The 15,049-nt window shown below is 52.8% G+C and overlaps 5 protein-coding genes across 5 annotated transcripts; 3 read left to right on the top strand and 2 right to left on the bottom strand.

Annotated features, from left to right (window-relative positions):
• Positions 1 to 1,625: 1,625 nt before the first annotated feature.
• COCCADRAFT_107564 (glycoside hydrolase family 62 protein) lies at positions 1,626 to 2,756 on the top strand (the record flags this gene model as incomplete). Its single annotated transcript, XM_007718474.1, has 2 exons — positions 1,626 to 1,992; positions 2,047 to 2,756. 2 exons carry the CDS (start codon positions 1,626 to 1,628, stop codon positions 2,754 to 2,756), a joined length of 1,077 nt encoding a protein of 358 aa, XP_007716664.1.
• A 1,506-nt stretch (positions 2,757 to 4,262) lies between these two features.
• On the bottom strand, positions 4,263 to 6,479 carry COCCADRAFT_8696 (uncharacterized protein; the record flags this gene model as incomplete). The annotated part of the gene is made up of 1 exon (XM_007718473.1): positions 4,263 to 6,479. One exon carries the CDS (start codon positions 6,477 to 6,479, stop codon positions 4,263 to 4,265), a length of 2,217 nt encoding a protein of 738 aa, XP_007716663.1.
• Positions 6,480 to 8,035: 1,556 nt separating this feature from the next.
• COCCADRAFT_107566 (uncharacterized protein) lies at positions 8,036 to 9,477 on the bottom strand (the record flags this gene model as incomplete). The annotated part of the gene is made up of 3 exons (XM_007718472.1): positions 8,036 to 9,039; positions 9,108 to 9,396; positions 9,445 to 9,477. 3 exons carry the CDS (start codon positions 9,475 to 9,477, stop codon positions 8,036 to 8,038), a joined length of 1,326 nt encoding a protein of 441 aa, XP_007716662.1.
• A 587-nt stretch (positions 9,478 to 10,064) lies between these two features.
• COCCADRAFT_107589 (uncharacterized protein) lies at positions 10,065 to 11,572 on the top strand (the record flags this gene model as incomplete). Its single annotated transcript, XM_007718471.1, has 3 exons — positions 10,065 to 10,242; positions 10,292 to 11,463; positions 11,519 to 11,572. The coding sequence occupies 3 exons, from the start codon at positions 10,065 to 10,067 to the stop codon at positions 11,570 to 11,572; spliced, it is 1,404 nt and encodes a 467-aa protein (XP_007716661.1).
• Positions 11,573 to 12,125: 553 nt separating this feature from the next.
• On the top strand, positions 12,126 to 14,944 carry COCCADRAFT_40542 (uncharacterized protein; the record flags this gene model as incomplete). The annotated part of the gene is made up of 2 exons (XM_007718470.1): positions 12,126 to 12,480; positions 12,528 to 14,944. 2 exons carry the CDS (start codon positions 12,126 to 12,128, stop codon positions 14,942 to 14,944), a joined length of 2,772 nt encoding a protein of 923 aa, XP_007716660.1.
• Between the last annotated feature and the right edge of the window lie 105 nt (positions 14,945 to 15,049).

Here is a 15,049-nt window from a genome sequence, read left to right as displayed (position 1 = left end):
CAGAGCGTTGGGTCGGGTTGGGTGGGGCGTTCAGCTTACTGATGTTTCCAGCTTACTGATAGAACACGTTATCAGTGTTTTGAGTGACGTAAGCTGCCGTGGTGACATTCGGAGGATTGCTTGAAACATGTAGTGGTGTTTTGAAGGTAATACGGCAACCTTGAGTGTATTTTCACTAACCCCGTTATCTGTGCGATGCTTATCGTTGGTGGAATATTAAAGCTACATATGGAGAAAGACGCAAGAAGATGCAATGCACAACGTTGCTGTTTGGTGGTCAGCATATAGCGCCATATCGAAGTATTAACCCCAAGTAAGTAGACCACCATGACATGAAAAACGATATGCATGCACAGTCTCAATACGAATGGACATTTTCAAGGTGTAAAATATCCATATTTTATTGTGCCAAAGAAGATGGCCTGGCTTTTTGATCGATTATGAGTGCTCGGACGGTGGATAATAGCTCCCTCGCCATCTGACTGGTGCCCTTCACTTGTGAGACTTATACCGGTCCTAGTAATGCCCAGGAATGTGAGTTGGGACCTGCAGGTGCATCCATTAGAGGCTACACAAAGTTTAAATGATCCATACTATAATGAGCACAATTGACGTAAGACCACGTGCACGCCAAGCACAAGGGCCAAGGCATCTTTCCATAAGTAAACATAGACCAAGCTGCCTAGCATGTGCTTGCTTTACATACAGCAGCGCTCATGACCATCCCCAGATTGTTAGCCACCGGATGAAATGCGGTTCGACGTATAGTTTTTCCGTCCTAAGACGTTTCTCGATTCTCCGGCTTCTGCGATCGGCCCGGTGGCCCAAAGATAGACGCGGGGAATGGAAGCTGCGACAACACTGTACAACAGAGTTGCTGATGATGAACTCCAAAGTTGTAGAGCAACAACAACGCTGCCAACACCCTTGATTCTCGCGACCAGCTTTGTGTTTCATCTAGAGCAATTGGGGCGAGGTTATGAGCTGCGCGACAAATGACACTACGAATGACAGCAGAAGGCTAAAGTGCATAATGTGGGTCACTAGCAGGGGATGTTGTCATACTAACACAACTCCAGATCGCCCAATATCCAGAGAAAGTGCCGTTTAGCAGCCTCTACGGCTTTTCATATTTCTCTCGAACCGATGTGCCGGGGACCGATAACGTTCTTACAGTGGAAACATTCCACCTACCAAGATACAGGGCCGAGTTTGGTTGCATCATATAAGGAAATCCCATCCAATTACCTCAGTGTAATAAACTCAATGTAAAGACGATTTCTTGACCTTCTACAATAGTAGGAACTGGATGGTTTCCTACCGACCAATCTTCTCAGGTGATAACAGCCTGAACATGCTAGCGCATCACACACAGACACGCTAAACGGAGGACAATAGTGCCTGGAGGGGCAAGAAGCACGCCAGCGAAGACGGAAAAACTATGGAGTACAAACCAAGATTATATTACCCCATCTGCAAGAAGTCTATTCCCCGGACCCACATGGGCATACCCCAGCTTTTCGTGCCCCGGGCAATCGACTACCGAGTATATAAAGGATCGATGAATTGCTTTCTATCGACGTGAAAGTTGGATCATCGCCTATTGGAACAAGAAACAAGTAGCGATGCGCTCTTTCCTTCTCGCCGGCGCTGCCTTTGCAGCCTCAGTTTTCGCTCGCAGTCTCCCTCTGCATGAGCACGCTGCTCTCGAGACGCGCCAGAACAACGGCGGTCTGCCCAGCACCTTCACCTGGTCATCCAGCGGCGTCCTCGTGTCGCCCAAGCAGGACAGCCGTCAAATTGCGGGTATCAAGGACCCGACGATTATCCAGAACAACGGTGTATACCATGTCTTTGCCAGCACGGCCAAGGCAGAGGGCTACAACCTAGTCTACTTCAACTTTACCGACTTCAGCAAGGCCAACCAGGCGCCATTCTTCTACCTTGACCAGTCAGGTATCGGCACAGGTTACCGTGCCGCTCCTCAAGTCTGTATGTTTTCCCCCTTCACTCCCAAAAAAATTATATAATGCTAACTTCTAAAAGTCTACTTCGCCCCCCAGAAGCTCTGGTACCTCGTCTACCAAAACGGCAATGCAGCATACAGCACCAACCCCGACATTTCCAACCCACAAGGCTGGACCGCCCCGCAAGTCTTCTACCCCAACGGCACCCCCCAGACGATCCAAAATGGTCTAGGATCCACTGGCTACTGGGTCGACATGTGGGTCATCTGCGACACCGCCCTCTGCCACCTGTACTCGTCCGACGACAACGGCGGTCTCTACCGCAGCCAAACGCCCGTCTCGCAGTTTCCACGCGGCATGAACGAGCCCGTCGTAACGCTCAAGGCTGCCAAGAACGACCTCTTCGAAGCCTCGACCGTCTACAACATCGCAAACACCAACACCTACCTCCTCGTCGTCGAGTGCATCGGCACCGGCAACTCACCCGGTGGCCTGCGCTACTTCCGCTCCTGGACCACCCAGTCGCTCACAAGTGACAAGTGGACTCCTCTTGCCGCCTCCCAGCAGACCCCCTTCCTTGGCGCCGCCAACACACAGTTCCCCGGTGGCCGCTGGTCCCAGAGCTTGTCCCATGGCGAGCTGGTCCGCACAAATGTCGACCAGAGGCTGCAGGTTCGCCCGTGTGAGATGAGGTACCTGTACCAGGGTATTGACCCCAATGCTACTGGCACCTACAATGCGCTGCCATGGAAGCTGGCACTTGCTACCCAGACCAACTCGAAGTGTTAGATGAGAGTGGGGGATGCGGGAAAGGAGAGGGTGAAAAGTGAAAAGGGGGAGCGTCTGTATATATGTAGTAGTGCCAGTTGGGCTGTTGCAAATGAGCAAAACTGTGAATAATCTACCTTATCTGCTCTTGTTTCGTTTGCCGATTGTGAGGGTCAGCTGTGAATATGCGTGTAGCACATTATAAGAGGTGATCCACGTGTACTCCTTCTTACAAATCAGAAAAGAATCTGAAAGAAATGTAGTTTAGATACTAAGATGATCTTCTGACAGATTCAAGGAGATTCTTCTCAGTTTTTTTTTAAGAGGGAGGAGGTTCAAACTCTTGACCTTGCGGAGTCTTTGGCATCGTGGTAAAAGGATTTTTGGGGTGTCCCGGAGAAACCCCCACTGATGCATGTTGACGTAAGATCCAATCACCCAGAAAGACACAACAAGGTATTTGGCAAGAAGATAGTGACCAGTTACAGTCATCTAAAAATCTTCCTCTTTGGTATTTCCTACATACAAGACAGGGAAAAAAAAGGAAGAAGTCGCAAAGCACCGTTTTCACGCGGAACCTTATCGTACACTCCCCTAAACCTGACCCAATCCAACCTATGCACCACCCCCCACACACAGTAAGGTGTTCTCATGTTTGCCCACCTTTCCCCCACCCCCAGACAATGAACAATCCGATGATACAAGGAAAATTTCAAACCAAGTTCCTCGTCCCATTGTCGACGCCCCCCCCCTACAACACCAACAAGGGAGTCTAGTCAGGTATTTCCACCAGAACTCTCTCCCCAGTTTGGGTATTAGATTTTAGAATACAAGCAAAAAGGAAAAAAGGGGGAGAAAGGATGATTTTTCTCGAAGCCTTTCCACTCCTTCTACCCTTTTGCAAACACAAGGAAAAGTAGAAAGGTCCCGTAGACCGAAATGACGCAACAGTGGTATAAACAAAGGAAAAAAAACCAGAACAGTAAGGAAATAAGAGAGAAGGAAAATGAAAACAAAAAGAGAAACAAGACAAGCGCAAGGAAATAAAAAAATCAGAGAGCAAAAAAAAAACAGATATGTTCAAGATGTCGAAGAGGGATGTTTCGAACGTAATGTCATGTGGCGAATGAATATTTCAAAACATTCACACACATACACACAGGAGTATAGTAGGTAAGAGGCAGCATGTTTTCAAGCCACGAAAAAGGTGTTCAAGCCCAAGCACCAGGCAAGGTTCATTCGTGAATATAACAGAGAGAGGTGGAAAAAGGAAAAAAAGAGAAATGAAAGGAAAAAAACGAGATGGAAACCATTTTGGAAACCAAAAGCGGCAAGGCAGAGTAGAGACACCGGGGGGGCCGCGAAAGCACACACGCCCCTCAAAGTATGAAAGACTAAAAATCAGACAAACCCGAGTCGCTACGCCTAGACGCCGTCGCCAAACGCATATGAAAATAGTCGTGGACACATTTACAAGGTATAGTGTGAGGAGGAAGAGGAGGATGATGAGGAGTGGAGAGAGGACAATCAAGACTGAGTCCCAACGCTCTTCTTGCGGCTGAAGATGGCGCGAGTCCTGCTCTTGTCGCGAGCTTTCTTCTCAGAGTGGTCCTTGGTGGTAGAGCGGCCAGATCGGACTGAGCGCGCGTCCGAGGCAGAGGAGCCGTCGTCCATGTATTTGTCTTTGTAGATCCAGCTGTTGCCAACCATGCTGACACCCTTGGCCTCGGCTGCGCGGTAGAATTTGGCAGCCATCTTCATGTTCTTTCTGCAGCCAACGCCTTCAGCATAGCAGTAACCGGCTTCGACGAGAGCATCTGCATCGCCCCAGTTTCCGGCAATCTCGTAGCAGCGAAGAGCAAGCGACTTATCCTGGGCACATCCCCAGCCGTTACCGTAGCATTTTCCAAGCTCGTAGATGGCTACTGCATATTGGGCGCGGTGCTTCTTCTTCTTTAACTGATCGGTGGGCTGGCCGTTCTTGGTTTGATCTTCGTCGTCGGCGATTTCCAGATGTCCAGAGTCGACGGCGCGTCGCAGCCACTGCAGTGCTTCGGCCTTGTTCTCACGCATGCCCCAGCCATGTCGGCAGGCCAGGCCATACCAGAACATGGCTTCGGGAAGACCAGCGCGGGCTGCAAGACGGAGATGGTAGGTGGATTTCAGGAGCTCGCCTGCTTCATGGAGTTCGATACCCATGTCGCAATGTTGTTGGGGAGTCAAGTCGCTAGTAGAGCCGGCAGTTCGAGGGCGGATTGTGCTGTTGCTAGATGTAAGAGAGGGTGCGCCGTGGTTAAATGAACGCGGCGGCGACTCGGGTGAGGGTGGCCGGGCCTGAGCCTGGTTAGCTTTTTTGGGCTGATCCCACTTAATCTGGCTGTTGAGGAAGTCCTCAACGCCGACAGACCGACGATCGACAGGCCTGCCGCGAGGAAGGTTGAACTTGGTATAAGTGTACGATGGTGCCGGGTTGTTAGTGAAATCGCCCGATCGTCGGAAGTCCTCGCTAGCCATGCTCACGGGTGTGTGGACGGTCTCGTTACCGTAGTTCGCAAGGGGCGCATCGTTCGAATCTTGTTGTTGGAGTTGATTGTCAAAAGAGGGTCTCATGCACGCACTGTCGTCCGACGCCTGGCGCGACGGTCCGTCGGTGGACCTGACATCCAGCGATGGACGTGAGCCTCCACGACTCATGGGCCTTGAGAAGTTGTAGGCTGGACGTGGAAGGTTTGCGCTGCCGACAGAATAATCAGATGCTGCCGATGGTGATCGAGACATGTTGTGTGTCGCAGCAGGAGCGACGGGGGAATGGGCTCTAGACACGCTGGAGCTGGGAGACAGGTTACGGTTCTGGTGCAGAGAGTCGTATGATCCGCTCAACGACATGTCTTCAATCTCACCGTAGCAGTCGCCATGTACAGACCTGACGCTGGGTGACAGGTGTGGAGAGCGATTGGAGCGCAAGGAGCTGGACGATCGGGGTGGGTGCAGGTTGGACCGGTTGTGCGGCGACTGGTGCTGCGAGTCACCGGATGGCTTCCTTTGCGGGCTCAGGAACATTTGCGAGGTTGGAGCCGGGACATTGGGAGTGACGGGCGTGGCTTCGCGGAGTCCAAACTGAGGCTCGACAGATTCGGGCGAGTGAGACCTGGGCAGATCAAAGTAGCCGCGGGGCGGAGTGGCAGGACTGGCCTCTGCAATAGTGGCCATGGGGCTTTGCAGAGGGCCGACAGCATACTGGGGCTCTAACTCATCGCTGCCGAACTGAGGATAGCAGGACTTGTGCCTCTCCATGACTTCCTGGCGCGGAGACGGCTCGGGGCGTGGGGACTTGAATGGACCTGCATCTTCGTTGGGCGAGTTGACGGTCGAGTTTGAGAGAGAGGAAAAGTATCCAGGGCGGTTGCCAAACTCGTTCTGGATGGTGAGAGGGGCCAATCGGCTGAGGCGACGGCCAGTCTTGTCCTGCTGCTCGAAGCGCTTTGCGAGCAGTCTGCCCTGGAGGGCGAGGGCGTCGAGGGGAGAGAGAGCGGGGGGCGCTTCGCCAGTGCGTGGGCTGGGTAGGTCAGATATGAGCGACAGATTGCTCATGCTGGCGCTGGCGCTGGCGATGTTGCCGAAGCCAGAGCTGCTGTTGTTGGTGTTTGCGTACAAGCCGGCGTTGTTGGAGGTGGAGGTGGAGGAAGGGTCAAACGACTGGGAGCGGAGGTCGAGGCCGCCCGGGCGCTGCTGCCGGTTTGCCATGGTATGTGAAGGCGGGAGGGAGTGAGCAGTCAGTGAGCAAAGGGCAGGCAATTCAGCAGGGGTGGTGCATGGAATCGGCAGCAAAGGGCTGATGAGGCCGGGCTGTCATGCGCGCCGCCTCGGATCGGGCAAATGTAATAGGTAGTATTTCTAGTAGGCTGGCGATGGCAATGGCAATGGCGATGGCGATGACGGCGGCGGCTGTGCCTGCAGGGGGGGAGGAGGAGCAGAAGGATGTGACGCGATCATGGACTTGTCGGGCTTTGAAGGCTCAGCGGGAGCAGCGCGAAGGAGCGGATACGACGGCGGCAGGCGTCGAGAAAGACCGGGCGGGAGGCGAGGGTGGTGTGAAGAGTCGGGGCTCGGGTGGGTATTGTAGTGTAGTGTATTTGGCAGTTGTTGCAGGGCAATAATAGCCAAACCTACACCTCCTGAAACCCGCGGTGGAGCCCGGTGCGAGAGAGGGAGCCAAAGCCGTCACCAATTGGGCGCGCTACTACGAGTCGGCCCTGCATCGACAACGGTGTGGTCTCTGCGCCACCGCCGCCCCCAGTCGCCGTGAAGCGTGACACGACGCCACCACCGCCGCCCTATACGGCCCTCACTATTGACATTTCGCGCCGCCTTTCCCTATTGCTGCATGACCACGGCAATGTACTTGGTGTGTAGCGTGCAGTAGGCGGCTGTCTATACGACATGAGCGTCATCATGCTGTCTGTATTGTCCCCCCATGATGGTCAATCAACTGCCTACACTACGACCACCACCATGCCAGGACAACGCCCACCACCATCAGGCCCCCATGCCACACAGCACCGTCTCACTCATTGCCAAACCCCCACCACCACACCTGCGACACAGCACCCACGGCTCCGACTGCCTCGTTTCACTAGCACCACGCGTAGTCGCCCTCGTCGGCTCGTGGCCGCTTTGGGCCACGGCCGCCAATAATCATTAGCACTGCCAAAATGCCGTCGTCGCGCCCTCCTTGCCGCTGCTCATTTGCTCCCGCGCACCCGAGCACCATGTCACGGTCCAGAACTTTTTTGCTCATTTAAATTGCTGCCCATCCTGCGAACCACTGTTCTTGCAACGCCCGATGTCGAGAGCTGAGATTTGTAGACAATAGCCCGTCTAACCTATACACAAGGGGCCCGGCTGTCACTGCTCGCCTCGCTACGTTTATGTACTAACCCACCACCTGCTCACTTGCTCACTTGCTCGTGAATGAACCCTGCAGGGGCGCCGCTAGCCCATCACCGCCGCCAAGCCCATCCCCTTCTCCAACCCGGGTTTCATCTCGCTGCTCCTCCAATGCTGAAGGAAAACTCAATCCATCGCTCATCCGCCATTACCTAACACCGCGCACACAAGCTGAAAAAAATAACAACACACGTGTGCGCTGCAATTTCACTGTCCACACCGGTGCCATGGCGCCCTGTAGCTCCCGCAAGCACAGTCCGACTATGACGTGGATAGTCATCAAACCTCCCTCCACACGCCATCTGCCATGCACCTGCATCCTGTCACCCCAGACTGTTCGTATGCCGTTCCGTCTAGGCGACCGCATCGACCTTCTCCCAGCACTGTAGTTGTACGCTGTCCTCCAGCCTCGGCTTGGATGCAGTGTCGAGAGCCACGCGCTTCAAGCCCATCATCCATCCTATGAGCCCACGCGGCACCCAGTTGCCCACCAGATCATACGTGACACTTCCACGCCCAATACGCCATACTTTTTGCGGTCGTCGCTGTGTGAGCGCATCGAACACGCCATTGTGTAGCTCCCGAACTGAGCTGCCGCTTTGGTTGAGCAGGCCCCGGCTCTGCGCAACGCGTGCTTGGGCCTCGAAATTGCTTGCGTATAACGCTCTCGTCGTTGCTGGCCAAGCATGTGGGCTGCCGATCGACCGCGACTGCACATGATGTTTGGGGCCCACGTTTGTCAGATCAAATGTTCCGAGATGAAATTGCAACACCTCAATGCCTAGGGTACCCAGCTCGCCTCGGAGCGACGCCAGGAACCCTTCGAGTGCGCTGACAATCGTCGTCTCCACGCTATGGAACGGCGGCCGCAATGACGCAATGATACTTGGGGTAAGCATTAGGACGCGCGACTTGAACTCGCACACTGTCGGCAGCAACGCTTGCGTCACTGCAATCGTGTTGAGCACTTTGGCGTTGAGCGCGTCCGACCAGAGCTCAGGACTGACCGTCTCTACAGGGCCAGTAGGGTAGATCAAGTCAGGAACCAGAACAACACCACGCAGATTAAGGTTATGCGGGGTTGCCCCGGGAAAGGCAACATGTGGTTTGGTGAGAAGCTCATTGAAACGCCTCATGGCCTCTTGCGTGCCCATTGTGTCGACTACGTCCAAGTGCAGTGGCCGCACGTCGGCCCTTGACTCGCCTAGAACTTGCTGCTCCTCGTCCATATTGGAGCATACAATGTATACAATGAAGCCGCGTCGCTCAAGATCGAGCGATAGCGATCGTACAATGGGCGAATTTGGCGGCCCCGCGAGGACTGTACCTGTCAGCTCCATCCTCCAACTAGGCTTGACTGTGTCGCATACTCACCCACAACTTCCATCCTCGCTCCATTGCCCGCTCGTTTCGCTCGGCGCTTACGGTTGTGCCGCTTCTGCTCTTGCCATACCAAGAATCCCCCAGTCGCACAGAATGCAATAATGGCGGCTGTCAAAGCGCGGTGCCTGAGGGCCCAGTCCTGGAGGCGATGTAGGTAGGCGCCAGCAATAGGATGCGGGGGTGGAGGTGGTGGCCGCGGTCGCGCGCGCTCCGGAAGCCATGTCTCGGGGAGGCTCTTTTTAATATATCCAGCTACATATGCAAAATGCGCATCTGTTGCGTCCCATATCGATCCCGTGAAGTTGCGAACGTCTCTAGAGTACTCAGCCAGCTTTGTATACGTCAGCTAGGAGCAGATGGAAAATGCCGTCCCACTCACCACGCCGAGGACTTGCTGGTCGTTGTTGGACATGCTTTGGCAGGTTTCAGAACGTGTTCAAGCTTAAAAAACAAACTTGTTCCAACAGGCGGTGCTTCAAACTTTGCCAGATGTCGCCTCCAGAGGTTGTCGCAAGCACACAAGTGCACTACGTCAAGCCGGCCAATGACTCGCGCGGCCATCCCAGACACGGTCGCACGTGAGGGCCAGTGGCTTTTGCGCCACCGTCTTCTCTCTCGTGGACACGGTCCCTTTTATAGGCCTGCAGCTGCAGGCCTTATCTGCACTCGCTCGTGCTTCACATTCGCTTAGACAATAATAGGCTGTAAATAGCCGTGCCTGGTGGCATAGACTGACTCCGTCCGGCGCTATCGTCGTCGTCAACCACCAAGAACAACGCGTGAACTGCTTACGTGGCTGTCGGTATCCTCAAGCCCTTTCCTAGCAAATCTTGGCTTTTTTAATTCATCTGCTTCTTCGCCCCTTCAGGGGCTGTTTGCATTTCCTTGATAAAAATTGCCTGCCAGCACAACGAAAGAGAGGACCCTGCACTGCATCCAAGGACGACCCATCAACAACTCAAAGTGCACGGCCTTGACTTGTAGGAACACCGCCACACCATGAGGGAAATTGATGCGCATTTCGATGCCTATGAGCACCTGAAACACCTTCCACGAGATGGCGAGGCGCTGCATACCCTCCGTAAGGCTGCGTCCATGGTCAAACCCATGATGAGGAAACGAGGCTGGAAGGTTGGAATACTTGCCGAGTTCCTTCCTGATGAGCCTCAACTGCTAGGTAGGAGGGCGGAAGCCGCCCCCGAGATACTTGACTGACTGGCTCCCAGGCCTTAACATCAACCGCACAGAGAGGATCCTGATCCGGCTGAGATATCACTATGATTCCAGGCAGTTTCTGTCCCTGGAGCAAGTCACAGATACCTTACTGCATGAACTCTGCCACATAGTCATTGGCCCTCACAATGTCGACTTTAACAATCTCTGGAACGAACTTCGGGAGGAGCATCAGTCTCTTCTTGCGAAGGGTTACACTGGTGAGGGATTCCTGACGCAAGGCCAAAAACTTGGCGGTAGGCGCATACCGCTCGACGAGATGCGCCGCCAGGCTCGGGTCGCTGCTGAGAAGCGACGAACGTCGACCGACGCCAGCACAGGAGGGCATCGCTTAGGTGGTTCACGGCCTACAGCACGCGGTGTTGATATGCGTAAAGTCATCGCAGACGCGGCCTCACGCAGAAACAGCATCACCGAAGGTTGTGCAAGCGGAAGCTCTGAGACTCAGCGGCTAGTCAACCAGGTCAATCAGCAAGAGCAGGACAGGTTCCGCACCACAGCTGAGCAAGACGATGCCAATGATTGGGCGATTGCTCAAGCCCTGCAAGATCTCATGTACGACGAAGAAATGCAGAGATTAGGCGCCCCGACTGGAAACGGTGGGCTAAGTTGGGATCCTCAAAACGGACTACAGTTCGACAGTGCACCACCTTCCCCTAGCATCTCGCCAGCTCTACCAAATCAATCTCACCATACACGCAGCACAACCTACCCTCTTCCAGGCCAACCTCTGCCACGATCAACTGCGCAAACGTCATCAAAAGCACTAACACGTACTCCTTCAACATCCGCAAGGACACCCTCGCGCCTTATCTCATACGACGAAGAGCAACGACGGAACAAGCGTCTTCCCCCCACACCACCGCGGCCATCTCCGCGGCCATCTCCGCCACAGCAATCTGTCACGTTCCCCACTGACCCGAATAAGTGGGCGTGTCCGCAATGCACGCTACACAACCCACTCGACTATCTTGCTTGTGGTGCCTGTGGCCTCGAACAGCCACCCCAGCCCATACCAGAACATAAACGCTTCGCATCGTCATATACGGTACCTACTCTACCCAAACCACCGCCGCAGTCTGGACTGCGAGGGCAGGGTGCCACGCCGTTTGAACCTGCAAGAGGCAGGATAGGCTGGAACTGTCTCGAGTGTGGGACCTTCATGGTAAGGTTATTTCTAGAATACAATTTGTATGAATTGTGTTGCTGACTGGTTACAGGAAAATCAATGGTGGACCTGTTCGCTTTGCGGAACGATGAAGTCGGACTCGTAGGGCATAAACAAAAGCGTTGTAAAATTTATGCGAGAGGGCTCATGCAATCTGGATACAAGTGTCTGGCATAAGACACGGATATCGTTTGACTGTGTGTTGGTGTACCCAGGTAAACAACACATGTCAAATATGGTGCCACTTACTTTGGATAAGAGATGGCGCGGCTGTCTGCATTTGGTCTATGGATAATCTCGTTGGATATCCATGATATGTGACCTGGGGACAATGTTTGTTTACGATTGAACGCTATATACGTTTTTTGGAGCGTGTTTATAGGAGCCATGGATATGTGAACATGACACATTTGTGAATAGACAACCGCCAGTTCTTCTTGTAGGCAGTCTCAGCCTTTGAAAAAAGGTATTTGAATACTTTGCACCAGTGAAAGACATATCCGTGGACGTTCCTTCCTCATGAGTCCTCGATCGTCACTGCCAAGCAGCCTTCACTTTACTTGACCTCACCCTGGACATCCCCGTAACACCAAAGACTTCACCCCATTCAGCGGCGAGCAAACACCCCACAAAAACCTTCAAAGTAACTCTTCTTCACAATGCCGTCGCTGAAGGACCTCAATTGCAGCATCGAACTATCACAACCCCAACACGCATTACCAGAGTATGGTACCATCTACGGCGACGGCTTCGTAGAGACATTCGTACCTATACCCAACCAGCCACAATCCTTCTCCATTCATCTCACATCCAACACATTCATAGCGCCTGGCATCGCGATATTTGTCTACGTTGACGGTATCTATCAGTGCAATCGCAACAGGCAAAACATCAAGCCCCGAAAACTGTCAGACAGTCGCTCTTTGGTGGACTTTAGGGTGCGTCAGAAAGAGGAGAGACAGAAGGATGGGTCTATGATTGCGCGCGAGTGGACTTTTGATAATTTGGATATTGGTGAGTTGCGATATGGTGTTTCTGTGGCAGTAACTGATCAGCAGCAGCGTCTGCGGACGATGCGTCGAACCTGCACTCACCGGCCACTCTTGACAACATAGGATGTATTGAAGTTGTAGTGCTGCGATGCGCTGGTAGTCGGGACACAAAATCTGCTTCGGCGATCAACTTGGACGGCGCTGGTGACTGGCCTGACCATCGTTTTAGCTTAGGAGACTCACCAAGCTCCCACAATCGATCCATGTACGATGATCGCGGGCCATTTCTCGATAATTCCCACAATATCTCTGGTCCACCAGCGCCTTGGTCGTCATATCGCGCGCCGTACGCTGAAACACTGCAGAGCCACGAGAGCTCCAAGACACATATTCAATACAACACTCTCCCCGTACGGGACAAAAGTTCAAGAGTATTTATGACACGTCACTCGACGTCCGGATCTCGGTGCTCGGAAGCGATGAGCCCGCGGGCACGACGCTTAGAAAGCCTTCCCTCTTCGGGCTTCCAATACGGTAGCGGACCTATTCCACCCGATAGAAAAGTTGCTCATCGCGACGATCATATGATTACGACTCCAGAAACAAGTGGTGTCGACCCTGTGTGGCTGAGAAATGTGTTGAAGACAGCAGTCAAACAGGGCGTAGAGGAGTCACGACGGGTAGAAGCCCAGTCTGCACGACATGACAGAGATTCAGACCACTCATCACAGAAAGAAGACAAGACAAGCCAGGCCCCTGGTGCATGGCCAGAATCTCCACACACTGCAACTGTGCAGGTACCGCATTCCTTCAGGGCATCACCATCCAAACGCAATCAGCGCAGTGACCGAGCATCAGATTGGGTCCAGTCACCAAATGGGTGGGGCCAGGTTGAGATAAAGAGCAAAACAGGAGCCCATGCAAACCAGAGCGAAGATCATTTGTGGGAGACAGAAATCTCCAGCTATGGCAATGGGTGGCATTCGTGCGAAGAAACGCCGTCAGATTCTTGGGATACTGATGAAACTTGGGGGACGAGTAGAGGAAGGGAGTGGAAGGATTCGAGTCAATTGGAGATACCACTTGCTACAATTGCAGCTCCTTACTCTAATGCCCAGATTGTTTCTCGAGCATCTTCTTATATACATCCTCGACGGCGATCTACACATACATCGAGAAGGCATCAGTCACGTTCCAAGTCACAATCTAGACTCCGCAAGAGAGATGAAACTTCGTTGGAATACAGAAGGTGGGCAGGAAGTGCCTCACCTGCGTACTCTACAAGTTCGTCCAGCAGCTCAGACAACACGATACAGCCGTCACATTCTCGAAGTCATATACAGACTCTGCGAAAGAGATCAAAGAGTCGTGCCTGTCCCTCGAAGTCTACGCAATCTTATCATGGACGAACTTCGTCTCGCTATCCGCTTTGTGCTGAAAACTTGAAGTGCATAGATTCTGAACAGATACCTGCTCCTTCTGCAATCACAAGAGCGATACCAGATGTTCAAAGTCACCCAGATATCGCGCTCCCAACACATACGCAGTCAAGACGACCAAGCAGACATGATTATGGGGGTATTTCTGCATCAGGAGTTCCAGCTTGGCCTGCAGCCGTAAACAATACCAGTAACATGTTTCCAGCTCCATATGCACCATCTGCGAAAGAATATGCATGGGAAGCTATTGGTTCTGGCGAAAAGGATCGTCATTCTATAGCTTCATCTACTTGGGACAGCAACAGAGTGCATTCTTGGGCCGTTGCCACGTCTCAAGATTCCACCTGGGCAACTGAAAAGCCCAAGAGCCCTGGTAAGAACGCCTGGTACTCAACTTCCGATGACGAAGATGGGGATATTAAATGGACTATTCCGCCCACTGGTCATAAAAGCCCAGAACCTACAAGATGGCAGGATATTATCAAGCCGACCCCGCCATCTGATGCAAAGAAGTCGAAATCAAAATCGAAATATAAGAAAAACGACTCATCAGCGCTTCAAGAGCTAAAAGGCGTCCTCGAAATGAGTTTGGGTAAAGAACAGAAAAATGGTGGGATGAAGGGGACCAATGTGTCCCGGCCTGCTATTCACGAAGAGAAAGACGAGAAGGACAAGAAAGCAAAGCAACCTGGCCATACCACTACTCCTCATCGCCACAAATGTTCAAAATCTCCTACCAAGTCCCGAGTCCAGCCCCCGAAACCTCACTGGCGTTTTCCTCCGCCACCTCCACCTGCATCCCTCTTGCCTTCTCCTTCTTCGCAATCCGCCATCACAGCCGCCGCAACCTCTAAAAAGGGAACAAAACACTTCGTTCATACCAGCACACCCATTCCCTACGGCCATGCGATAGCGAGACCAGAGTATGTGGATAGCCTAGAGATGCCGTATGCAGTGTTTCGATTCAAATACCGGAGTTTGGATGCTTTGAAGAAATTGGGAGTATTAGGGGGAGACCTGGAAGAGGCAAAAAAAGATTGGCAGTGACAAAGTGAGGGGGGGCTGCATGGGAAGTAGAGAGAAATGGAAAAAGATTGTTTCACACATAAACCCATGTACATTAAAAGAAGGCACAGAGCAAGCCATGAAATT

This window comes from Bipolaris zeicola (genome assembly GCF_000523435.1).
Source record: "Bipolaris zeicola 26-R-13 unplaced genomic scaffold scaffold_234, whole genome shotgun sequence".
Lineage (NCBI taxonomy): Eukaryota > Fungi > Ascomycota > Dothideomycetes > Pleosporales > Pleosporaceae > Bipolaris > Bipolaris zeicola.
This window is presented reverse-complemented; position numbering and strand designations above follow the sequence as displayed.